This window comes from Lichenostomus cassidix, chromosome 2 (assembly GCF_008360975.1).
Source record: "Lichenostomus cassidix isolate B80296 chromosome 2, HeHo_3.0, whole genome shotgun sequence".
NCBI lineage: Eukaryota > Metazoa > Chordata > Aves > Passeriformes > Meliphagidae > Lichenostomus > Lichenostomus cassidix.
In genome coordinates this window covers 69,987,786-70,014,884 of record NC_139482.1, presented here as the reverse complement: position 1 = coordinate 70,014,884, position 27,099 = coordinate 69,987,786, and the positions used below count along the sequence as shown (strand labels likewise).

General features: G+C 41.5%; 1 protein-coding gene across 1 annotated transcript in view; it reads left to right on the top strand.

Annotated features, from left to right (window-relative positions):
* Window positions 1-26,578, top strand: part of PHLPP1 (PH domain and leucine rich repeat protein phosphatase 1) — a 136,371-nt gene extending 109,793 nt beyond the window's left edge. Inside the window, exons 10-17 of the mRNA XM_085052067.1 lie at window positions 1,255-1,410; window positions 9,668-9,868; window positions 10,879-11,041; window positions 15,427-15,557; window positions 19,121-19,225; window positions 20,154-20,348; window positions 22,347-22,575; window positions 24,507-26,578. Coding sequence (XP_084908193.1) covers window positions 1,255-1,410; window positions 9,668-9,868; window positions 10,879-11,041; window positions 15,427-15,557; window positions 19,121-19,225; window positions 20,154-20,348; window positions 22,347-22,575; window positions 24,507-25,625 — 2,299 coding nt within the window. The 3' untranslated portion in view covers window positions 25,626-26,578. The remainder of the gene's footprint in view (window positions 1-1,254; window positions 1,411-9,667; window positions 9,869-10,878; window positions 11,042-15,426; window positions 15,558-19,120; window positions 19,226-20,153; window positions 20,349-22,346; window positions 22,576-24,506) is intronic.
* The last annotated feature ends 521 nt before the right edge of the window (window positions 26,579-27,099 follow it).

Here is a 27,099-nt window from a genome sequence, read left to right as displayed (position 1 = left end):
ATAGAGTAAACCAAAAATGGTTAAATAACAAATACACAATAGATAGGCTTATCACTTTGGTAGGTCTTTTCACCCTGTGCTGAGCCTACTGGAATGATAGGGCTGGCTGTTGACTTGTATCCATGGTCATAAGTCAGACAATCCAGCCAAGTGAGATAACTGTTAACACTGGCATGCAGATACTGAGAATGACGGTATCTGTCAAGGGGAAAATACTCAGCGTACTTGATTGATGATTTTGGCACAATAATCCCATGACCTGATGCATTGTAGGGAAGGGGCAGGGAGGCTTGTTATGTGTATTTGGGTCATTGTGACAGAGGGAAGAAGATTTTTGCTTTAATGCTGAGTAATTTGAGAGTATTTGATTGAAGCAGGTCAGCATGTTGCATGGACTTGCCAGATTAAACAGTACAGTAGTGGGCATGTAAAACAGATGTAAGACAGGTGGCAGATGAATAATCTTTTTTTCTTAATTTGCTGAAAGTAGTTTCTGTTCAAAATTGAGAATGGCTCCATTTTTGGTGTCTTTAGGTGCATGTCCTCATTCTGTTGCTTATGCTTCAGATTTAGGTATACTGTTTGATCAGAATGCCTATTTTTCTCTTTATGTTGCCCTCTTCTCCCCTCCCCTTCTCCCCCAGCCCCACAAAAAATGGAGCAGGGAGGTGGGACTCCAGGTCATCTATTGCTTGTAAAAGCTCAAGAAAGTAAAGCCGATTAGATAAATTTCATTCGCCATAGAACTGGAAAGGAGGCTTTATGTAAGTCTGGTATTAACAGAAAAGAAAAATTGTGGGGGTGGGGAATTGCATTGGATTATGAGTCAGCACATGATGAGTAGAGCACTACGAAACTTGTGGGGTGACTGGTGATTTCACCCCCACTTCTGAAGTGCTTGCATTAGCTAGGGGGATCCCACATGTGCAGATTTCTGCAGCCTTTGTTAGCAATTACCTCCTTCACTGTCATGCTTCTGTATTCATGTTTTATACAGTGCCATAAAATAAACCTTTGTCACTACTTTCACTCCTGAATCATCTGTAAGCCACCTTCCCTGTCTCTGAAAATCTTTTGAAGAAGTTGGTGGAGAGTGGGAAGACATTCTTGGATCTGTGCGTAATTAATACCATGTGTGCTAATCAGCTGGCTGAATCACTTTCTTGTAATGAGCCATTATACCGTATCTAAATTATCAAAGAAACTCTTCCGTTGAACTTTTTGTCATTTTTGGTGTCTTTTATTTCTCTGAAGGCTGTTTTACAATAGTAGCTTGCGTAAGCTGCTGGCAGGACACAACATGTTAGCAAGGCTCCCAGATCGGCTCGAGCGTACGCAGGTGGAGGTCCTGGACGTGCAGCACAACCAGCTCCTGGAACTGCCATCTAACCTGCTTTTGAAAGCAGACAGGTAAAATCATAAAGAAATTTGGTATTTTTCACTTGCATGTGATGAATCTTGTTTTGTGTGTTACTTCCTGGTTCAAAGGGTAATCTGAGGTTCCCCTAATTTGAAAGTTGCCAAGCCTTGAGTGGTAAGAACAGATGTCTGCCCAACTCACCAAAACACATTCTTTTTATTCTGGTTTTGTTTCCTTATATGGTTGCTTCTTTTTTTCCACCAAGCTCCTGCTGAACACCTACTTCTTGAAATCTAGCTGTAAAGTTAAGCACATGCTATTTTCTACTACATACACTGAGATGGTTTAGTGGCAGTTTCTTTAAATACATATTTCTTAGGCTTGTTTGATGGAGTGTGAAAGCTTTTTTTTCCTCCCTTCAGTCAGAGGCTAGAACTTATTTATACCTGTCAAACAAAACAAAATCTGTGCATAAGGCTGTCAGAATAATTCAGTTGTTCCCCTGTCCTTGCTTTTTGAAATTTTTTATGCTTTTCAAATATTTTTCATTGATTTAGTTGGTGTCACCACTGGATCTCCATTCTGGATTCTTATTTTTATGCTGCTGTTTCTTTAGTATCAGAGTCTTTAAGGTTTTGTTGTTTTGTTTTTTCTGGATATGAACACATTCTTCAAGTGACTGTGATTGAAATATAGGAGGTTGGTAGCATTGTCTGGGGATGGTGGATGGGCTGGCCCTGCTTGGTGTCAGCATTCCTTGCACCTCTTCACTTCCACATATAGTCATGGGATTTCTGCATGCTCAACACATGCATAATTTAACAGACAGATTGTGTGCTGTGGGGTCTTATTTCTGATCCTAGCTGTGACAAAAGAAATGCATAGCTCCTGGCTTCCTTGAGAGGTACAGAAACAAAAGAGGTGGTGATCTCACTGGCAGAGCTCCTTTCCCAATTAAGAGTATTGCAAAAACCCTACTTTTACACTGTTGTTAGTTCTGTCAGGAGCCTCTGCTTAAATTTCCTGGAATTCACTTGGAGAATTAGGTTGGTGGTTGAGATGCTCTCTAAATAACCTCTTTAACCTCTCCCAAGCTGAAATTCTTATATGTTAACTTGGAAAGAAACCTTTAAGTTTCAGTGAGCTCCTGGCATCTTTGAAAGCAACGAGAGGAATCTTTTTGTAAAATTTGTATTAAAAACATGTTATAGGTCTAGGGTGTAGTGTAGTGCAATTTTGGCAGAGAGGGAACCTCATTTTTTTGTACTGCAACTCATCGGTTCATCTGTAGGCAGCCTTTCTCCCTCTCTTTTTTTTTTTTTTTTTCTTTTTGTGATGCCAAAATGAACAAGTACAAGCTAAAACCAGGACTGGGGATAGATTCCCAGAAGTTTACTCGGAATATGCTGGGAAGAGGTAGAATTATAGAATATAATGAATAACAGTGTTAAGTGTTACTGGGGATTTTTTTTTTCCTCTCTGCAGCTTTTGAGCAGTACAGGGCTCTTGTTCTCAAAGTCTTCTACAGGTCTTAACAAAATCATGCACCATCACAGGAGATAAACAGGGCTTATCCATTCCAGCATCTCATCACCATTGCAGCCTCCCTTGTTGGTGATGAGAGTAGAAGCAGTTGGTTTGGGCAGTGTTTTCCTCGTTGATCCCTACCCTTGGACTTAAGATGGCAGGGCTTGTCCATGCTGATGCTCCTATGACTGCTGCAGAAGTGAGAACTCTGAAGGAAAACAGCAGTGCAGATTAATAGATTAGTGTGCAATGTCAGAGTTTTAGGCTTGGAATTTCCTACATGAAACATCTTTCCTTTTGTTTTCAAATGCTTGCATCTGTCAGCAGCTAAGTGTCAACAGAAATGGGTCTGGAAAGGTGTTCAGGGCATTGTGTTGTTTTAAAAAGGTAAAATGCTTTTCTTCTCCAAGCATTCCCTGGGGAGCACAATCTGTACTGCCAGACGTGCCAAGAGAACTGGTTCTCCTGAGTGGAGTGCCACAGTCTCTACCCAGCGTGTAATATTGGACAAATCACTTTACCTTACAGAACCTTCATCTCTGCATAAAATGACTTGCCTTTTGCAGCCTTGACAAGATTAGGGTTTGTTTTGTTTCAGTTTTTTTTGAAAGGTACTTGGGTCTGTGCAACTGACAGATGATATCTTGTCTGGATATGAAGTCTCATGCTGTGAATTATAAACGCTTTCTCTTTCTCAATGCTGAATATTTGACAAAGTGGGTGTGAAGTGCCTTGGGCAAACTTCAGCACAAGCAGTGGTGGGCTTTGACATCTAGAACATCTGAGGAAGAGAAGGAAATTGGTGCACTGGTGCACAAAGACAGACTATCACTTTCACCAAAAAAAAAAAAAACCCAAACACCAAATACTAAAAAAGCTCAGTTCTCTTCATAGAAGAATTTATGAACATTGATTTTCTGCTTTAATCCTTCAAAAAACAGTGAAAAGATGTCATTTGCTGCTGAAGAGTAAAATTAGGGGTATTTTGTTTGTCTGCTTTTTAGTTAATTTTCTATTTTAAACTGTTAGTTGAGGAGAAATTGAGGACTAGCCTATGAAATATTTCTCTGACTGAAACAGAACTTGGTTCTGTTTTTTGCACTGAAAGTATGCACATCTTGATCATGTTAGCGAGGATTTCTCTCGTGGGGTGGGGATTTTCTTGGCAAGATGAGTGCCACAGAGGCAGCCAGATAATCTCTTCACTTCTCATTACCATATGCTGGAAAAACAGAGAATTCATGCAAGTGCTGCAGCTGATGGGGAAAACTCCCAAACTGGGTCCTGAACCGTTTTTTCGTGCACCTGCATTCCTGAATCCTTTCATTTCCATCCTCTGCTGCATCTGTTGTGATGCCTTTTCCCACTGTCTGATTCTCATACAGACTTTCTACTGCCTTCCTTGAGCAGCTTGCAGCAAACTACCATTTAATGGCATGGAAACTATTGTACCAAGTGCTCTCCAGATAAGATGAATTAGTATTCAAGAGCTTTAGCTGGGCACCGTACAAAAGCAGTGACAGTGGTCACGGCAGAGTTAAAAATGAAGGCACAGTGGTAAGATGGGCAAGGGTTTGTCTCTTGCCTAAACATCCTTTCCAGTTAGAAGGAATGTTTTCAGTATCAACCCTTAAAGCAGCCATCGGACTGCTTAAAGCATTTGTGTGGTGAAGATGCGTAGCTGTGATGTGCGCAGCTTAAACCTTGGGCTTTGTTTTGCAGTGTCTGGTAGTGGCCAGCTGTGGTGGCTAAGCCAATGTCAGCTATTCAGAGCCTGTCTAGACTCTGTCTGCATGATTCTTGTTTTCAGCTTTGTTCAGCTGTTCTTATCTCATTTGATTTTCTGTTTGTTTTGAATTTATTTTATTTAATTTGTTTTGGGTTTGGTTTTTGCTGGAGATCTGGAAGGTGACCCAGTTAAATTTTCTCTTGTTTGCTATTTGCCATTTCCACCCACTGTGGTTGCTTCTTTGTGATGCAAGTATTCAGTCCTATCCTGCATGCAGGGGAAGTGTGAGGGAGGAAACAAAGTCAAATGAATGCCAAGTGCTATTTGAGTGTTTGATGCACATGCTTGTGTTGCAGAAATGCTTAGCTGTGCTTGTCTCTTTGTTGCTAGGTTAAGGATTTGCAAGCAGGTACTTTAGAAACTGGGGAAATCCCAGTTAATAAAATAGCTAAAGATAGATTAGAAAGAGCTGAGGAGACAGCAGTGGTTAAGTGGTTTTTTTGGCAGTCCATCAACAGGAAGGGGATTCTCTTGAATGTTTCTGTCTTTTAATTTATTTTATTTATTTATTTTTAAAATAAGAAATACCCTCTTTTGCACAGTCTGGCAAAACAGCTGTGATCTTTTTTTCCCCCTCTCTTTTTCACCCCAGACATGCTTAGCTTACAGGATTCTTCCTCACACACCTGCTACCACAATCATAAATTATTTTAGTATTAGGCAATCTGAAATTGGGGGCATGTCTCTGCGGAAGGCACTGAAGAAGAAATTTTGTATTTTGATTGCTCTGTACTGATGGAGATCTTGGGGCATAGGCCAAACTGGAGATCTTGAATTTCTCTGCATATTCTCTTTCTGTAACTGCAGTGTGCTTTCCAACTCTTATCAGTACTTTCAAGCTAAACACAGTGGTTTTGGTTTGCTGCTGCTTCACCAGTGAATGCTGTTGTCTGTGTTCCTCCTTTTAAGGTCAAATATTCCTAAGATTTTTGGAAAACTTAGATTTTTTTCAGTGATGGCTGTGTCTCACACAGCAAGGCAGGTTTGTCAAGCTACCTCAGAAAATGGTGAGGAATTCAGAGATGATGTGTTCTCACAATTGTCTGTATTTAGCTTCTGTATGTGCTAGAGGTAGACACTGGTAGACAAAGTTCAAAGCTTTTGCAGTTTTATATAGAAAATTTTCTTCCTCTGCTTTTAGAAGTTCAAATTGGGATCAGAATCTTCTAGGTATAAATAGGGAATGGATGTGACTGCATATTAGGTGTTTTTAGTTGAATTAAATCCACATCCTTGATTCTAGCTTGTTCTTTGGAACAATCTTTTTTCTTATTTTGTCTTTTTGAGAAGTTAAGTCCAGCAAGGGACTGTACTGTAATACCCAAAAAACCAAAGGTGACTTACTCCAGACAGAGATCACTGTTTATATTATTACTCCAGAGGAGCATATTCACCTTGTCAAAGCGGAAGAATTCAGACATCTCCCTTCCAGCACCTTCATTTCTTCATCTGTGATGCTTTTTTAGTACTTGTTAATTCATGCTTTCCTCGCTGTATTGTACTCTGGTATGTGCGCAGGCTGCTGAATCCAGGTCTTTGTAGTGATGCTGTTTTCATGAGCTTGTTTTCATGAGCTTGTGGTATAGTGTGTGGGTGGAATTGGAAAGGGAAACAATTAATTTTGGACTGAGCTTTAATACTTGACATTCTGCTTCCATCTGATAAGTGGTATGAGTGGGATATCTTCAAGGAACACGAATCAGTTTAAGTGCATGCACAAGAGAGATGGGAACAGTTGTGTCCAAGTAAATTTCCACTCCTCTGGAGGGCATTTATAAGATGTGCCTTCTAAGGTAGCAGCTGGCGCATTGCACAAGGATGAAGAAATAGGGGAGTGGAAATAACCTAGAAGAGGAGTTCTATGTTAAATCAGCATGAGGGAAAACCTGATGGGCAGCTACAGTTTTAGGTTTTGCTAGGATTTTTTGGTTGTTGGGGTTTTTTTGAGGGTTTTGGGGTTTTTTTCAGGGGGGGAGTGTTTTTTGTTTTTTAACATAAGGTTATAGCACAGAATTGATAAGTTGTCGGCAGTAGCAATCTGACAGTTCATTCTCTTCTCTGCCCAAAGAAGAGTGTCCCTTTTAAATTTAATTTTATTTTTATTTATGAATCCAGGCAATATCTTGAAAAAATTACTATTTTAGAGTGGTTTTGCCACTTTAATGTAACAGCTGGTCTAAAAACATGTAAGCAAGCAACACACTCATTTCCAGAAGCTGTCATCTACAGACAGAGATGAGTGTGTGGCCATTCTGACCCTGACAGTCAGTTGTTTAAGGTGAGATGCCTTGCTGCCACAGGATTCCCATTCTAGGCTGTTGGCAAGATTTTTGCTAGTCACCTAAACTTTGTCCACAACAGGGCACTAATCTGTATGTTAGGATGATGGGGATTTATTTCCAAGGTTGTTGCATCACTCTCTAGAAGATTTGGCAAAAGGTCAGGGTGGGGGGGAAAGGTGTGTGTGCGGAGCATCAACTCTCCTCTCTCCCTTCCCCACTGGAAAATACATGCATCAAAATGTATTTTTGACAGGAAGACACAGATTCCATTCACTTTTGATACCAGTGAGGGAACAAATTGAAATCTTCTGTTACATTTCACCAATGTTGAAAGTTTATTAAAAACAGAAGAATGTTTGATTAATTTTTTTAATACAAAATGGCTGCCGTATAGAATACTATATTAATTTCAGCTGTATCAGAGTAATGTACCTTTTCTTAATTGAAGCTTTTAGGTGTATTTTGGGCTAGCTGTTCTTGATCAGACTTCACAGCCATCGGCTATGATTCTCTCTAAATTTCCTCTTTGGCTGCTGGTACCTGTGAAGCACTCCAGGTAATTCTAATGCAGCTTGCAAAAGCAAAACTGAGATGCAGGTTCTTCTTCAGGAGAACATGACCTTTCTTGGGGTGTGTTTTACTGTCACCTCCTTATCCCCATTGTATTCCTGTGAAAATTCACTTTTCCCAGCAGCCTTAAACCTAATTGTTACTTAAGCCTTTTCATATTGAATTAAAGATGACCATTTTTTACTATGAGTGGTACAAAAAATACCGTGGCTTTAATGTTCATCAACATGTTTTTATTTTATGGAGAGGGAAGACTGTCATGCACATTAGATTGAAGTTGCCAAAGTAGTAACTGTCTGTACTTTAGTAATAGGTGTACTTGCTGGTGTTTAATTAAGTACAGGATCTGTTGATGTGGTATGCTTTGGTTTAATGATCCAGCCTTGAATGAGCTTAGTATATTTTTAGTGTGTAGCTAAAGGGTGAAATTGAGCAGCATGTTTTTAGAATAAATAAATAAATTTAAAAACCCTTTCAGATGCTTATTTCTTTCTCTGTACTAATCCTTCCTCTCCTCCCTTCCTCCTCTGGATTTTTAGCACCCTTGTGAATAATGAATGAGCCTGAGGATTAAACTGTGTTTCTCTGAAGTGGACTCCTCTGTCTGTGTAAAACTGCTAACCTAGTTTCAGTTCTGTGCAGTGCTGAGAGGGTTTTGCTTCTAATGAAAATAGCGGGGTTTTTTTAATCCTTTGGCATTCCACGTGACTCCTGTAGCATGTTTGACCCTTATTTACTGCTGAGCAAGTTTGAACCAGCTGCTACTCTTGCAAATCCACTTCATTCATTAATAGACCTTAAAGGTCACTGTGGACTCCTGCGTGCATGGGAGCAGCCATCAATATTTTATCACTTTCTCTGAAGATCGATGACAGGAACACACCTACTTACCTTTTGTGTCCTAATCAGTGGCTCTACATCCTTCAGACAGCACATTTATGAGTCCTGTTTCTTGAATACAGCTTTGCCCTCTGCAGCTGCCCGTTCCCATGAGCTGGTACGAGCAGGACAGCCTAATGTGAGCACAGTCACTGCAAACTGGCAAGCACACACTTTCTTCTGTATTGCTCCAAGGCAGCCTTCTCTGAAAACAGGAGGAAGGAAGAGAGGTCCCATATCTGTTGAAAAGGCATGGTCATGCCAGAGTTGGTTACCAAAGGACAAATAGTGCTGTTTTTCCATTTGTTTGGAATTGCTGGTGTGAATTCTAGCACTCAGGATATCTACAGTGCTGCTGTGATCACCAAACTCCCCTAACAAACATGAATCGTCTGCCTGCAGGACTTCGTTGGCAGGACTGGGCAGTGCCTATACCTCAGCAGGTCTTGTTCTCATCCTGGAAAAGTCCTTTGGGGGACAAAGAATAGCTCAATTTCTGTGCTTCTTCAGTTGTCATTCCTTGTGGTGGGACTGCAAAAACATGGGCTTCTGCTCTGTTGGGGTACAGGGCAAGGGCACTCAGAAAAGCTACACAGAGATAAGGTTCTCATGCTGCACATATCAGCAAGCAAGGATATAACTTTAATTTGCTACTAGCACTGTCTCTCTTTAAAATTTAAAAGACAAATTACTGCTTGGTCGTAGGTTTAGGTTTTTGTTGTGATTGATGCATCTTTATTTATCCAAATACTCAAAGAGTACTTTTCATATTTTGTATTTGCCCTGCAGGTTTAAACAAAATACTGTCTGCACCCCAGACTGTATTTAAAATACTGGAAAATTGGCTGGCTTTTTTACCATTTACTTGTTTAGTCACTTGAAAGGCAATTCTCATGGTTCGTTGATGCTGAATACAGAATTCATTTTTATGTGTAATGAGTATGGAAATGATGTGGTTTGTTATTGCTCTTACCTGTAGGTACATCTGTAGTCATATCGGAGATACTGAGGATAGAGGCACTTTGATGTACTCCTTTTGCTGATGTTTTGTTCTTAAAAATGTGGTCATTTAAAATGTTATCAGAAGGTTTGCTCATATAATGCTAGACTTTTGGTGTGTCTGTTGTGAACTTGTTACTTTTGACCTTTGCCTTACAACTAGCTTAGGTTAACTCTTAAAAATAGAGATTTTCATTTATACTTCTAGACAAAACCTGCAGGATGTTTGACTGAACTGCCTTATGTAACTTCTCTTTGCAGCCTGAGATTTCTTAATGCCTCTGCCAACAAACTGGAAATGCTTCCTCCAGCCACCCTTTCTGAAGAAACCCATAGCATCTTGCAGGAGTTGTATTTGACCAATAACAACCTCACAGATAAATGCGTACCCTTGTTAACAGGCCACCCACACCTGAAAATCTTGCACATGGCTTACAATCGCCTACAGAGCTTCCCTGCAAGGTAAGGAACTTGTTTTACTGCCTCTGGCCCACGGGTGGGTGGGCATCATGAAATATTTTCACAGTGAGAACTGAGTTGCCCAGGAATGTGGTGGCATAGGCTATATTTTGAATGTAGTGGTACCGCAGTGGGTGGATTCCCCCGCTTGTGCCCTCCTGCACATTGCTAGCCTCTCTTGCAGTACACAGACAAGTGAGGGATGCTTGTTACTTGGTGAGTTCTCATGGTGCTTGAGACTCTTTTCAGCTGGAGTAATTCAGCATGGTCATTTTATGCTTTTGGAAGTCAAGCAAGGAGGTCCTCTGTTTTCCCTGGCTTGGTCACTTTGCTTACACCTGGTGGGCTTCTCCTCACAAGAGATTTGCGAGCACAGATGTCTGGAAATGTCCTCTGGAAGTGGACTAAACTCCACTAGGGAAAAATCCTCTTGACTCCAGAAGGAGATTCTGCCTTGGCAGCAATTTCTGTGCTTTCAATTCACTCTGTTTTAATCAGAAATCTTTCAAGTGTAAGATGTGCAGTAAAGCTGATGGGGTACAACCTTGAAGAAGAGATGCCAATAAATAATGGAAGAGACATCTCTGTCCTTGTGTAATATTCTGAGCAGCTGGGCTTCAGCAGCAAGGAGAAGGGACAGAGATGAATTCAGGAGGAAGGGCTGAATGGGGTGCTAGAAGGGGAAGGGAAAAATGTGAGATGGAGAGATGGAGTGAGAAACTGGGCAATGAAAGGAGGAAAAAGAGTGAAAGTGAGCTGGTGAGCAGGGGGAATGGGAGTAAAATAAGTAATTTGGAAGGTAGCATTAACAAACACTGACAGAAGAAGTACACATTTGTTCCACAACTGTGTTAGCATCTGACATGAGGAGAGGTGACAGGCACTGCTGTGACCAAGAATCAAAGTCTGCGATTTTGTTCTCTTAAAGTAATGAAAACCATTGCTCTTATCACTGCTTCAAAATAAAATATACATCTATTAGAAGAAAAATCCTCAATTTCTTGTTTTCATAGCAAAATGGCCAAGCTGGAAGAGTTGGAGGAAATTGATATTAGTGGGAACAAACTGAAAGCCATTCCAACAACCATCATGAACTGCAGACGTATGCATACTGTAATTGCTCACTCCAACTGCATTGAAGTCTTCCCAGAAGTCATGCAGCTTTCTGAAATAAAGGTATGGAATGAATGTGCTTTGGAAGAAGCAAACGTAATGCAATTTTACCAATTCTCTTCTGCCCTCGGGTCTCTCATTGCTATGGGATTGTATATGCTCAGAGAGTATGGGGATCTGACAGCTGCTTTCTCCTCCGAAGTCATATGCAAAATATTTGCCCCTGTGCAGCCTCAGAGTAGAATGAAGAAGAGCCTCAAAATCTGATTTTATGCTTACCTTGGTTACGCTGTATCTTTCCTGCCAGATAAGTGTTAATTGTCTTCCTGTGACAGTCTGTTTTGATGCAACTTACACATTTGGCAAGAGCTATGCGTAATTAACTCTTGCTGCTTTGGCAATTAGTTGATTGTGTAGGAATGGACTTAGTTTAGAGCGCATCTTAAAAACCGCTGAAGCTGCAGAACAGGATAAGCCTTGGGGACAGAGATAAATTCCAGGAGCACAGGATTTGAGTATTTAGGCAATCTGCTTTCATTTTCCTAATTGCAGTCATATTTTGCACAACGGGGGGATTACCTAATCTGTCTCCTGTGTTTCCAGAAGTAATTCTGTACTTTTTCTGACACTTCTTTTTGAGGGATGCATTCTTCACTTGACCACACTGATGAACAATACTCTTTACCTTTTGTGAATCGAGTTCCTGCTTCTCGCCTGGCTCTAGTGCAGAATAGTTTGCACTGTCTGCCCTTTCTGCTGGACAGAGCTGGGAGACAGTTGTCTCACAGCATACAAATCTTGTGATACAGCGAAAAATCTGTCCTTCTCTGAGGCTGAGAACTGATTACCTATTCAGGGACTCAAAACAACTTAAGTGTCCTTCTGGCACTTTGTGAAGTCAAAAGGCTAAGTTCCCAGCCTGCTGTGTGTGCCTCAGTGTCTGGGGTCATGGAAAGCAGCAGGAGCAATAATTCTGTTGGACAAGCAAGTATATGTAAAGATGAGCTTTGTGGTTTCAGCCAGGAAATCTCAAACAAACTCGTGGGTATTTGAATACTCCTCCCTCTTTGGAACAATAGCCAGAGGAAGCAGAGGGCCATTTAGAATCAATCAGAAGTAAAGCCTTTTTTCTTAGAGGAAGAATTGGGGTGGGGGAGTGAGACTCTGCTTGGTAAACGTTTCTTTAAAAATATGAGGGTGGTGTTAACGCAAAAAAAAAAAAAAAAGGTAATGTAAACATGCCGATAGGGAACAGTCATGTTTTTCCTTTTGTTTGTGCGTCTTGGGGAAAGCTGAATGCTTTATAGAAGTGTCACATTTAAAGTGCTACTTGGCCCCACATTGAGCAGCAAAATGCTCTTGGAAGAGCTGGCAGTTTCTTCCCACTGGTTCCCTATGGTTTGGTTCTCTTCAGCAGAAGAAAGAGACATGGACGTCACTAAGTGTTTTGGGAATGAAGGAATAACGTGTGGCTTAATCTAAGAGTGCAAAGTGTTCTTTGGCTCCACCTTTGTGGAAGAAAAATGCCTGGTCAGTACTCAAGCCTGGTTTTGACTTACATGAGATGAGTTCATACAGTTGCCAGATGGGAAGGTGCCTTTTTGGGCACCTTGTTGGAAGGTGCCTTTTGGTAATTTCTCTAGATCAGGCTTAGTGTTTGTAAGTCTGGAGATCAAGCTTGTGCTGCCTGCTTGTATCCATTTCTTGCCCTTACCCAAGCTCCTTCTTAGATACGGGAGAGCATTCAAAATATGCCAAAGTGCAGAATTTATTTCTTTAACTATGGATTTGGTCACTTGGTGAAATAAGCTTGTTTGTAGCAAAGCACAGAGTCATACAGTCTCATGTTGCCTCTGTGATTATATCATATTTGATGATTAATTTAAACTGAAGTGGCATTCAAACACTAAACTCTTGGGGAAACTCTGTTACCTGAGGTAATGGCTGTTTTGCTTCTGTATTTAATTAGCCTGAGAGGCTGACATATTTTGGTTTTGTTATCAATGTCACTGAAACAGTTAGTAGCAGCAGTTACTGTGGTGTCTGAAATGATTTCAGAAGGAAAACTAGTGTAAATGATGATGCTTTTACAATGGCAATATCTTCCAGGGCTTCCAGACACAAGGTCATTTTAAAGATATAATTGTCTCTAAGCCTTTTTTACACACTACATCCAAAGCTACAGAAGTTGTATGTTGTCCTCTCTTTTAAAGAGTCCAGTGGAGACCTCAGAAATATCTTGCACAACACATTTTTAGGGATTTTATTGTCTTTTATGACAGGTATTTATACTGTCAGAGCTAGGTTTGCCTGTGCACACTGAAATGTCTTCCGTGAATGGCTGAGCAGCTGGAAGCACACACACCTGAGTGAGTGCCCCAGCAGACTGCTCCTTGCAGCTATTGTTTGACTTCACTTTCCCTGCCTTACAAAAGAAAAAAGCCAAATAAGTTAATACTGGTGTGACCACATTCAGCTACAAGCAGAAATAACCCAAGTCCCTTCCAGCTTTGAACACAGCAATTACAGAGTTGTGAAAGCAGCAGCCTAAGCAGATTCTCACATTAAACCCTGTCTTCCAGCTGGCCCATCCAGTGCAAAATCCTGTGTGCAGTTGCAGTTGTTGTTCTGGTGCTGCATGGGTGGAGTGAAACCAGCTTGCATTAAAATAACAAAGGAGGAAATTGGGATAAATTAGGAAATAAACTTTCCTGCTTGCCTGGGGAGTAGAACAAGGACTAAATTTAACACAGACCTGCAGCAAGTCCCAGTTAGCTTTTTCTTCAAAGAGTACGAACAACACCTAAGAAATTCCAACCTGATAAATAAGCTATCTTCACTGGAGCCTAGGGACCAAGGGATCTGCTGTATAGTGTTGCTATCTTTGGCACACTGGGCATTTAAGGAGAACAATGAAATTACTGGTATTTGTATTTTTCATTCTAGCATGCTCTTCCATTAAATAAGTAATGGCACGGAGGTGTTGAGCACAGTAAGGCCTGCTGGCAGCTTCCTTAATCTGCAAAGTAATTACTGGCTTTCTGGAAGCAGCAAGGAGTTGTGCAGAGGGAAAAGGCTCACTGGAATAACTGCTGCTAAGCTGTCTACTATTTTGTTTGCGTGACAGATTTAAACTTTGATTTCCTTATCAGGCTTAGATAACGTCAGCAGTTTGTTCTTCATAGATAATAAAGCCTCCATATTAGACAATCTCAGGATTCAAGATGTGGGTCAGAAATTTTTTATTTTCATTGCGCTTATTTAATAAAGTGTTTGGAGATTTTTCTTTTCCAGGATTTTCTAGGTTATCTTCTGTCTGCTTCCAGCTCAGGAACTGATGTCTTTGAATATGCCTACAAAAATGAAAGTGCCTCTCTTGTGTCGATGGAAATTACATAATGGTCAAAATGTGCAGCTAGAAAAAATCTCCCTCTGCCCCTTTCAGCTCTTTATTAAAATTTCTGAAGTCTTTCACTTTTGCAGCTTGAAAGAAGAAAATGGTCTTTCAGAAAGATGTGGATAGTTCTTCTGTCCCCTGTTAAATACCAACCTGCTCTGTCCTCTCAGAATTACTTTCTTTTTGCAGTTTTTTGTGCATACTACACTAGTCATCCTGTAATAGGGTTTAGAAAGTTGATTTTGTTCTCAAATGCCCTATTTTTCCCTGTGTTTTGACTTTAATCTGGATATGTAGCTTTAAACAATGTTTGGGGATTTTGTCATTCGGTGCACTTGTTCTAGCCAATTTGTACTTAGCTGGTGGATAGCCTGCAAATTTCTCTGCTGCTTTGTATTTTTGAAATATTCAAACTTTTTTTTTCACTTGTTTTATTGATTATGTATTTAAATACTAATGCATCTAAGATGACACTAATTAAAACCATGTTTAAAACTGCTCCAATGTTTTTTCCTTTCCCCCTCTTCTCCTCCCTTCCACATGCACTAATAACACTGCTTATTTTAATATCCCTCAGTAAATACTGAATTCCTGGGAGGCTGCTAACACTCTTGATGGTTTAAGCTGACTTTGGAGGAGGGACTGCTGTGCCAGTGGCTTAGAAGCCCCAGCTGTACTTATCTCCATTTCCTTTGTCTATTAAGAGACTGTTTTCATTAATAATAGTTTTTCTTAAATACTTTGAAAATCCACTGACCATCTTTGTCTCTGTGAAGAGCAGACAAAACTTACTGGTTTTGTGACAAGATGACACCTGACTAGAGATGGAAATGGAAGGAACATATTTCTAGGTGTCCCAGACATCTGGCAAGATGGCTAAATGCCATGTAAGAATTTCTTTTAAAAGAACCACTTACTTAAATGAATGGTCTTAGGTCTTGGTTGCAGCCTTTATTGCTCATGAAACATGCATTAAAACATTTAATCAAAATTTGTATGATCTTGATGACAGCTGAATTCTCTTGCTTTCTTGGCTGCTTTCCTTTTGCAGTGTGTGGACCTAAGCTGCAATGAACTGAGTGAAGTCACATTGCCTGAAAACCTGCCTCCAAAACTGCAGGAGCTGGACCTGACTGGAAATCCCAGATTAGCCCTGGATCACAAAACGCTAGAGCTGCTGAAGTAAGTTACCTTACAGAGTGGGGAAGGGGCAAAATGATTCTAGATGTGAAAACCACAGTGCACTGAAGTGGTACCTCTTTTAAAGAATATGGTTCCCTGTTGCCAGTGTATCAGAAAGTAACAGATTGTATGAATAGGTCAGAAATTCATGCTTCATTGAAGAGGATGACTTTACCCACTTCAGTGCAGTTGCTTTCAGCTGTAACTCCTGGAGGGGTCTCTAGTCTGGTGTACCCACTATTGGGCCAGTTTGATTCCATTTTACTTCTGACATTAGATCCAGCCAAAAGACCTATTTTATACCATCAATGAGATGTCAGTAGCTGCTTGCTGTAGTTTTTTCTCATATTCATCTGCTTGGATCTGTGCTTGCCATTGTGCTGCTTTTTACCTCTTCACATACTGTTTCTTGTTCCCCTTCATATCTCTCTGCTTCTGTCCTAGAAATTATGTATTTTTTTATATTTAAACTGTTGAAGACTTGCATCTCCCACTCTGCAGCAAAACTGGTTCCTTTGCTTTGGGACTCTCAGCTTCCTCCCTGTCTACCTGTTTGTTTCCTGCCCTAGGACTTAAGTGTCATCCAATAACTGAAATTCCCCAAGTGCTCTGTCCCCCTTCTGCAGTGTGTTGGGAAGCTGTTGAAGTAAACTGGATAATCTGTTGACATTGGTGCTGCCTTGAGCTTTTTTTATGTCTTGTATGAAACTGCACCAGCTCCAAGTTTCCTTCTAAATCTCTTTTATTCTTAAACATTGAATGGTTTGAAGGAGAATTGATGTACTTTTTAGGGGTTGAGCAGTTGCTTCATGTTGTTTGCTTATAAACAATTAAGATCAAACACTCATCTCTTGTGCAAGCAAGGGAAACTTATGGTGTGAGTTTTACTTTTAGCTTGAATCAGCAGATTTTCAAAATATAAGTAGAAATTTGAGTAATGATGAGTTCTCAGATAAAAACAAGAATCCATGTCCTGCAGCAGCCAGTGAAAAAAGGGGCATGCCTCTATTTTAAGAATTGTTTCGTTGCATACAGGAACTCTACCTGAAGAAGCAGTGTGTAATATTGCTCTGGTTCATAGGGAAAAAAATATATATCTTTTATAGAGTTAATGAATGGTGTCTTAGTGAATGGAGCTTAGTGAAGGATGAGCTTTTCTTGTGTATAACCCAGCAGACAAGGTGGACACAGATTCTCTTGCCACATTATTATTCAGGCATCACGCATGGTAGCATTATTGTACAAATTTAAATCCTAAGTAGCTGCAGAGTAGTGTGGCCCAGTTATATGCTATATTTTCACTGGCATACATGTGATCCTTAATTCACAGGAAACTTTTCCCTCTTGTTTGTGCATTTTGCTTGGTTAATTGTTTTGGGTGTGGAGGTATGGGTTTATTTTCCTTTTTTTAAAGTTTTGGATTTTTTTTAAAAAGAAATTATTATTAAGACCTCCGGTCTGTTCTGTTCACTAGTGTTCATTAGGCACAGGTATTTCAGGCCTCCTGAGGGGTTTCTCAGTGTCTGATATACTACCCTTAATTTATGGTATACTGCTATAATTGACTATGAGGGAGGAGGTGCTTCTTTCACTTGATTTTTGTGGCAGGCACAAAAATACTTGTGCACTTGATACTTTTTATATCTTCCTGCATGTGAAAGGCAGCTCTCCATCTGTGCCCTGGCAGAATTCAAGCAGGTAGTAGGTTAATATGTATTCTCGGTGCTGGTGAGAAGAGTCCTGTCATGCATGCTTGCTTTTTTAGTATGTATGGAAATCTTAAAGAATGCTTGCATACTTAGAAGGATGTTGCCAAGTGATTTATCGGATGTAAAAATTTTCATTAACAATTTAAATGAAAAAGAGGAAGAAAAAAAAGATGCCGTTACTCTGACTTTTAAGAAAGAGCATCTAGTTCCATTGTAACTAATTTTAAATTAAGGGGAAAATAAGCCATTCTGTCTGGAAGCCTTAGCCTATATTGCCTGCATAGCATGTTCTGTTGGCTATCATTCCCTTCTGGACACATGGTCTGTTTGTACCCATGCCCCTAAAGAGGGTGAAGGCAGTGCGTTGAGGTAGCTTTGTTTTTTCACCACTGCTGGGAAGCCTTGAGACAACTCTGGGTCCTCGACCTGCCCAGGAACCAGTGGTCAGTCAACCCGGTTAAAAAAGAAACAAACAGAAACCTTTGTGCCCCTAGTTCCTCTGCCCTGGAGATAAGCGCCTTTTATGAGAAGTCTGCAAAGAGAGTGTGTTTGCTCATGTGTGTCCTGCTTTGCAGGAGCAACAGAATTAAATCTTTGCTACTTTAGAAGAGATCCGGGTTTCCAGTTTGATTTGGGGTTAGGTAATCTTTTTTAGTGCTCGTGGCAAGATGTTTGCATCCTGTTTGTCACACAGAAGGCTGCAAAACCAAGAACTTAAAACACAAGTGGTTCTAACATTATTTATGTAATTTGTTGGCTTTTAGTCTGCCCTCTCTGATGTATATCCTGGCTATTAAGGTAAAAAGAAATCAAACTAGATGTGACAGTACTTCAGGTTATTTGAGGAAGGCTGTGCAATGCAGCAAGGACTTTCCCATGTGTTCAGGTCAGGTGGGGATTTGGATAGAGCAAAAATGAATGCTCAGAGTGAACAGTTAGACCTTTCTGCTTGTGTCCTTTTATGTTTCATTTGGTTCATGAAAGGTTCGGGTGCCTTTGAAGTGTCTGCAGCATGTGGGGGAGCTCTCTTTTCCTGCCTTTGGAAGAGAGCAGTAGGGAACAGGGGGTAGGTCATCTCTCCCCAGCAAAGCAGGGCTGCGAAGAGAAGAGTATAAACAGAGAGGGCTGGGCCCCTTTAAAGTCTTTACTATGCTCCAGGAGATACTTGAAATTCAGGCTAAAGGCTATGTTGGTAGTAAATTGGAGGGTAGAGGATCAAGGGCCTAAGCGAAAATTGGACTGCACAACTGGGGAATGCAGAAGGGCTGTGCCTGCTGTCAGGACCGCAGGCTGGCTCTTGCAGGTTGGTGCAGGATCAGGATGGAGCTGATTTCTGTTTTGTGGGTGTTTTCATGAAAGGCTGTTACTACATCTTGCTGTTTCTAAACAATTATTTTAATTTTTATTTTTCCATGTAGGGGATGCTGTGGGTCACACAGGAGATGTCATATGAGTACAATGAAAAGAGCCCAGAGATCTCTTGTTAAAATGGGTGGGAGAGATGTATAAGTTAAAAAAGTCACTTTCTGGTATTGGCTTTCATCAAACTGAGGGACAAATTTGCTTTGTATTCCTGCAGGGCCAGGTGTGGAACAAATACCTCAGGGGTGAAGGCAGGGAAATATCAGCCAGCTAAGCAAAATAGTGCAGCTGACACCCTCATAGAGGTTTAGTTATTGTTTGTTGTATACAGACATATAAAGGTAACCACTTTGGACGTCCTGCTTCGTTTTCTTCTATTAAATGTGTTACCAAGAACTGGGAGAGTAAAAAAGGTGTTCTCTTCACATTTTCAGTTGGATCATGTCAGCAAGTCCATCCATTGCATCTCTCCCCTTTCCTTTCTCCTTGCAGCAATATCCGGTGCTTCAAGATCGACCAGCCCTCGGCGGGTGACGCTTCGGGAGCTCCGGCGGTGTGGAGTCACGGCTACACAGAGGCGTCTGGCGTTAAGAACAAGTATGGCCTGGCCAGGGTTTTGTTGTATGAGCATCCCACAGCAGAGCCTCTGTGCCGAGACAGAGATCCTTTCCTCAGTGGGAGCTTTGGGGATATTTCAGGGCTCACAGAGGCCAAGCCGCATTTCTCTATTTGTGTATCGAGCTCTCCTGCCTGGCTCTCCACTTGGGCCTTTGTTAGGGAAGTTGCTAAGATACAAGTGTAGCCGACACATTTGGTTTGTGCAAGACTCTGGTACTTGCAAAAGATCTGAGTGTTTAAAAGCATTTTCCTCTTTGCAAAGCTTCTTTATCTTCAACCAAAGGATGTTTACCAAGCAAATCAGAGATACTAAAGGAAGAGACAGAATGGCCAAAACTCTGAATATTCATAGTGTGTGGTGCTCCTGTGACTAAGGCAGCACTTGACAAATAATGTACCAAGAGTCTGCTAGTCTCTGTGTTGCTGGCAATGTGATGAATCCTTCTTTGTTCCTCAAATACCTTTTTAGAAATCTTCTGCTACCTAGGTTTCCTTAGCAAGTGCCAGCAAGCCTTTACTAGCTCTTAACTGGTTTAACACACAAGTTGGTCATCAGCGTGCTAGAGCCCAAGGATGGCTTTTGGAGCAGCAAGTGCAGTTAAAATTGGTGTTGTTTCAGAGATACTTTCCCTCCTATTTCGACAAATAAGGGACTTGTTCATGTGCTGAAAAGGAGGAAGAATCCTTAGGGCTTGGCTTGAGCTTCCAATATAGTTCTCTCCACATGTTAACACTGTTTATGGGTCTGACTCATCTCCACAGCTCAGAAGGCAGTCCTGAAACACCATGAGCAGATAGTTAAAGCTGGCACTCAGACCAGGCTGCATCTCTGTGGTCAAAATGACAAGTAGAGAAACTAGTAGTGGGATAAAACCCCTGATGTTTTCCTGCTTTGCTTTTTCCCTAGGCTGTGTGTGGCAGCACTTTCAGCCAACAATTTCTGTGACAACCGGGAGGCCCTTTATGGTGTGTTTGATGGGGACCGCAATGTGGAAGTGCCCTATTTGCTGCAGTGCACAATGAGCGACATCCTGGCAGAAGAGCTGCAGAAAACAAAGAATGAGGAGGAATACATGATCAACACTTTCATCGTTATGCAGAGGTGAGTCTTGGATCTGAAGCCTTTTTACCTTGTCTATGCTCACTGTGCAGTTTCTTTGCTTTCAGGTCAGGCACCTGCTCTTGCTTCAATGTATTGTCCTCAGTTCCTTTCAGGTGTGGGGAGAAAAACCCCAACACCTTTCCAACCAAACAAGAAAAACACCAACCCACCTGCTAAGTTACTAAAATGCTCATGACTAAGTGGTGGGTAGAGGTTTATTGTTTTTTGGTATCTTCTCAAAGTGTTAAAGTTTACAATTGACCATAACCAAGTCAGTGGTATGAATGTCTTGATCATCTTTTTGAATTTCCTTGCTACTACTGCCTTTAAAGCCTGAACTCATCCTTTCTGTTCCTCAATACCAGTCCGGGTTATTTAAGGCTACACAAATATTTAAAATACATGGTCTGACTTCTTAGAAATCCCTTTGGCCTTTGAATATTATTTGAGCAGGACCCATCCAGAGAGAATGTGATACAATAGCTGTGAGTGTAATAGTAGTTCTGTGTAGTGATTTGGAACCTGTGTGGGCTGTTCTTGACACAAGAAGAAAATTGTGCCTAGGGAGACACTGAGTGAAGGAGGAGTATGAAGGGAATTGAACAGAGGAGAGCGAAGAGGTCAGGGAAACAAAGGAGAAAACAAATAAGCAGCTTAGAGACTGAGTAAATGGATCAAATTAAAAGTAGAATTGCTTATCATTGAATGGCTGCACCCTTGGAAAGGAAAAATACTGAAGCTGTTGCACTGGGAAAGATAGGGAAGCAGTAGGGTGTCATTGAATCTTAGAGACACAAGGGAGAAAACACTTCCTATAATTGCTTATAACAGTGCCTCAGACTTCTGAGAATGTGGTTGCCATATACTTAAAATATTCAAAAATAATAACAAATTTGAGTACTGGAAGTACTTATTAAGTGGGTTTGTTTGCTAATAATGATGTTTACGAGGAATGTGGTATTCCTACAAATATTTCTTCTTTTTTTTGTGTCAAATCAAAATAAGCTAACCACTTCTTTGGAGAACCAGAAATAGTTTTCATTCCAGTTGCATTTAGTCATTCATTCACTGATGTTTACAGATGATATGGAGCACTCCTAAAATGTATTTGTAACAAATAATTTTAAAAGCACATTGAAGCTTTGTTGCAAATGTAGTTGTTCATTCTCTCTCCAGGATTTTGAATTTCAAGTTCTTACTAGCTATACCTAGCTTTAATGTAAATATTAGTAGTTAGCTTTCTAATTACTGTAGGAGTGAGATCCTGATAAACAAGCTGCTGGGAAGAGTGGGTGTTTTTTCACAGTCTAATATTGAAATTAATTTACATTTTAATGGCAGGATTCTGAAAACTTCAATTTTATCCATAGATTTTTTTTTTCCACTGTGGCTCCTGCTGAAAAAGCAGGCTTAAACATTTCTAAGAATATATTTAACAGGTTAGTACCTGACAGCAGAAATGAAAAATGTACCTTCTTACAGTGGAATTCACAGCCACTGTGATTTTTTTTGGTCATCATTTGATAACTTTTAAGAGCATTATCCTGAAGATACCACAAAACAGTGAATCTCTGCCTTCTGCTTTTGCTCAAAAGTAGAGGTTTTTGCAGTCAGAATTATTATTTTTGTAATAAAATCCATCACTTCAGAAGTCAAAGCTCTATCTGATCTTCAAAACAAACATCTATAAGATGTAAAGGAAACGATTCAGCTGTGAAACTCTTAGAAGTGCAAAGATTTCTTTTTTTTTCTAAAACTGAGCATATTTGAGTATCTGTATATGGGAAAGTAACACCCTGCCTCAGAGTTGCAGGTGGGATCCCTGCAGTGCTGCTGCTGGAGTGTCACAGTCTTCAGTGGAGACTTTTGTTTCTCCAGTGATCCAATAGAGTCAGTGCCCCGAATGCTTGTGGTTGTGGAACAGCGGCTGTTTCTCTGTAGTGCCTCTAACACTTGTTTTCCAATTAAAGAACAATCACTGTTTTGTTTAAATTCCAGGAAACTTGGAACAGCTGGACAGAAACTTGGAGGCTCTGCTGTCCTTTGCCATATAAAACATGATCCCATGGACCCTGGTGGATGCTTCACGCTAACCTCAGCAAACGTGGGGAAGTGCCAAACCGTTCTCTGCCGGAATGGGAAACCTCTGCCTTTGTCCAGGTGTTACGTGATGAGTTGTGAAGAAGAGCTGAAGAGGATTAAGCAGCATAAGGCCATTATCACAGAGGTTAGAGAACAGCTGGGAGCTGTTGCAACTTGCAAATGCTCTTTGAAGAGCTTTTGCACAGCAGTGCATAAAATTACGTGTTGGTATCGGTAACCTCTATGAGGTGCTGTTCATGGTGTGAGTTCCTCAGCTGCACTTTTCCTTTCAAGGTGATACATACCATGCAGTCAGGTTGCTTTTCCATCCCATTGCCATGCTGGATTTTGATTAGCTTTCAAGAGTGAGCAGCTGTGAGCATGTTGCATTGAAACAGGAAAGCAGATACCCTCTTTCTAATGGGAGAGGAATCGCTGCGATGGAACTGTCATGAAGAGCTATTCCAATTAAAAAGGATGAGAGGGCAGAGCACTTGGAGCAATGCCGTCCTTCCCTTAGGAGACTCCTTGCTCCTGGCAGGCTGACTTAGCTGTCTGAGCTACGTTCCCAGAACTGCCCTTTGACAGGCTGCTCTTGAAGAGAGCACTTGCCCAAAAGGAAAACTCACCCTGTGCTCAGCTGAACCATGAGAGAGGAGAAAACTATTTGTTCCCTTCTTAGAAGCTTGAAGCCACTGCTGTCAGTTTTGCTTTGCCTTGTTTGACACATGCAGAAGAATAGATAAATACCGAATCCTCCTAATGGTGGGGGAAAGGGCAGAAACGCCACTGCTGTGTGCCTGAGAGCAGGATAGGTGTGTGTGTGTGTTAACAGCATGAATGTGTGGAGTAAGTCATGTGCCTGTTGATCTTGCCAGGGAAAGGTGAGGACTGGGATCTCAAATGTGACAAGTTGAAAGGGAGTCACTCCAACATAGTGTGCATCACAGAGGCATGCTCATTCTGTGGCTCCATAGAGGAAAAGGGAAATTTCTGTGCTGAATCTTCAGATGACTCACTGATTTCATGCACACTGATGGCTTATCACTGCTGTCAGCCTTCTAATGGGAAAGTTAACAAGCCTACATGTTGGTTTTTTTTTTTTCTCCTCTGAGTAATTTTAAAGAAGTTTTTTTAGTCTTGGTTCAACTTTTTGTGGTTATCTGCTTTATAATAACCCCTACAGTTATTAGCTGGACCCAAAGAGTGTAAATCCTCACCTTTGGTGTTCTTGAATATACAATTAGCAGGGTGCAGCTATCCTCAGCAGGCTGACAGATAGCCAGACTTGCTGTTTCAGACACTTGTTCTGTTTATTCTGGCAACTTGGATTCATACCAGGACAGGATTCAGGGATTTGGACATGCATGGGATTTTTTTCTCAAACACGTCCATTTTTACTGATGTTATCCCTTCAGATACTACTCCTCCTCCCTTTGGAAATGTCATATCTAAGTGGAAATGTAGTAAGTAATTGGGGCGTGTAAAACATTTCACTACAACTCAGCTGACTGAGAAATGCAGACTTGCTCTCTGCTACATTTGACTTGCATGCTTAATTTAAAGTATTTTTAAAATGAACTTTGGTTTCTAAAGTGATAAGCCAATATGAAACCTGCAATTGTTGCAGCTGCAAGAAGACTCGTAACTGAATAACCTGCCCCTACATCAAATGTGTGTTGCTTCTCTCTGTCTGAAGCCAGATACCGTGGGTGGAGGAGGGATAGGTCTGACTCACTGGTAAAACATTTGTCCAGTTGGCTCTTGCAGCTGCAGGAGCAGAATAGATGGCTCTTTGTTGCAGCCTTCTGCTTTGTTGGTCTGTGCATAGGTGGTGCCGATGACAAATCAGTCGGGTGTAGGAGGTGCAGCACAGGATTGCAAACCAGCCTTTGCTGTGCTCTAATCCCAGCTCTGTCACTGCCTTGCAAGTCAATTTGCTTGTCTGTCTCCTTGTCTGTGAGTTGGCAGTGTTGGGGGTACTGCAGAAACATCCATCAATAAAATACAAGGAGAGGCAGGTACTGTGTATCCTTGTCTGCCTCGTTGCCAATTCCCTGTCCTTTCTAATTTCAGGATGGCAAAGTGAATGGTGTGACAGATTCAACAAGAATCTTGGGGTACACCTTCCTTCATCCCAGTGTTGTGCCGCGTCCTCACGTCCAGTCCATCACCTTAACTCCACAAGATGAGTTCTTCATTCTGGGGAGCAAGGGGCTGTGGGACAGCCTCTCAATGGATGAAGCAGTGGAGGCCGTCAGAAATGTGCCCGACGCGCTGGCAGCCGCCAAGAAGCTTTGCACTTTGGCCCAGAGTTACGGCTGCAACGACAGCATCAGCGCCGTTGTGGTTCAGCTCAACGTGACAGAGGACAGCTTCTGCTGCTGTGAGCTCAGTGGGGTCCCACCCCCCAGCCCTGGCATCTTCCCCCAGTCCGTCAACGTGGTCATCAAGGACAGGCCCACGGACGCGCTCGGCATGCCATCTTCGAGCAGCGGCATGGCTTCGGAAATCAGCAGCGAGATCTCCACCTCGGAAATGAGCAGCGAGGTGGGCTCCACGGCCTCGGACGAGCCTCCCCAGGTGGCCATGAACGAGAACAGCCCGGCGTACCCGGGGGAGCAGCGCTGCATGCTGCATCCTGTCTGCCTGTCCAACTCCTTCCAGCGGCAGCTCTCCAGCGCCACCTTCTCCAGCGCCTTCTCCGACAACGGCCTCGACAGTGACGACGAGGAGCCCATCGAGGGCGTGTTCACCAATGGCAGCCGCGTGGAAGTGGAGGTGGACATCCACTGCAGCCGAGCGAAGGAGAAGCAGCTTCTCCAAGTGCCAGTGGAAGCCAGTGACGAAGGTATTGTCATCAGTGCCAATGAAGATGAGCCCGGCCTTCCCAGGAAAGCTGAATATTCTGCCACGGGCACAATAGGGCGCCGGCGGGGCAACGGCTCTGTGGCACCACATGAGAGGAGCCATAACTTAATTGAAGTTGCAACAGATGCGCCACTCAGAAAAACTGGGGGCTACTTTGCTGCTCCAGCACAACCTGATCCCGATGACCAGTTCATCATCCCACCAGAGCTCGAAGAAGAGGTCAAGGAGATTATGAAGCAGCACCAGGAACAGCAGCAGCAGCAGCAGCAGCAGAGGCAGTATCCGATGGACCACCTCGCAGACTATTATGACACACCACTATGACCCACTCTATTGACTGCTCAGAAATAAACTAACAAATAAGGAGAATTGACTGTGATACCCAATGGGCTTGCATTACAGCAGGGGTTTTCCTTACCCTTTTCCTTTATATACTTCCTTTTCCTTATCCGGCCACTACAGATAACTGCAGCTTTTCAGTTTGTTAGGTTTAATATTCATTGACTTTCTTCTAGAGACGCTTGACTGGTAAAGTTTAAAATAGTTAACCCTCCCTTAACATATCAAGTGTAAAAACAGGAAAACAAACAAAAAAAATAATAAAAAAATAAAAAGGTTTAATATATTGCTGAGAAACAGATGATGATGTAATATTTTTTAAAATGGCTTGTTTGTTTTGTTTGAAAAGCAGGGCAGTAGCCAGTGCTAAATGATTTAAGTAATATTGTAATACTGTATTTCTTTGAGAGAAAAGGCTTTTTTTGGTCTTGAAAATGATAGACATTTGTAGAATATGGAGACTAACTCCTAGGAGTTGCTTTACTCTTTCAGGTGACTTAAGTCACTGAGATTCACTAATTTTCTCTGAGAGAACAGTTGATTGGGAAATTCCTGTAAATAGCTCAGTGTTGTATAGTGATGCTTACATGTTTTGTAGCCTTGGCATTAAGGACACAACCTGAAAAACTGACCTTTTTTCTTAAGCGACTCTTTGGGCCATGGTCATTAAGCGTAATGGACTGTGTGGCTGTGTACAAGTTAGCTAGAGCCCAGGTGGTGTAGACTGTTCAAAGAAACCCACTTTTTCCTCCAGTCTCTTTCTTTCCTTACTTTTATAGACACGTTTTGTTTGTGTTCCTTACTGCTGCCACAACCAGCATGATTGTATAGAGCTCATTTGCTGTAGAACATTTACATACCAAGAGTTATATTAAAGCCGAATGCACAAATGAACATGTCATAATTTTTGTTATAATAAATATGAAATTTACACCTGATGTCTGCTTTTATGTCTGACTAGCTGAGCAGCAGCTGTCAAACAGCAGCTTGATGTGGTTCCTCAGCATGCTGCTCAGTTAAACCAAGAACTGTTGAACTTTTTCGGCTCGATGACATTTTTACACTAACTGCAGAAGCTCACTTGTACTTTCAGAATTTAAAGGTAGTGCAAAGTGGCCTTTAAAAGATACAAAACAACTCTCTGAGGTATTGACCTCTTTCTTTTTTTCTTTCTTGGTACTAATTCAGCACTATTGATTTGCCCTTTGCCACAGTATTGACAATGCCAGAAGACTGAAGAGGAGCAGTGCTCTGGCTCTGTCCCACTGGGACTGAGTGACTGAAGATAGAAATGATGAAGGGATAAGAAATGGTAGAAGGAAAACATTGGATACTGAGAGAAGAGAGAAAATATAAGGAGAAGGCAGAAAAGTGAATTTAAAACTACCTATGTAAATTCAAATTTGCTCCAATGTGCTGAATGAACACGAGTTTGATGGCAAAAGGGCTTTGGTAGCAA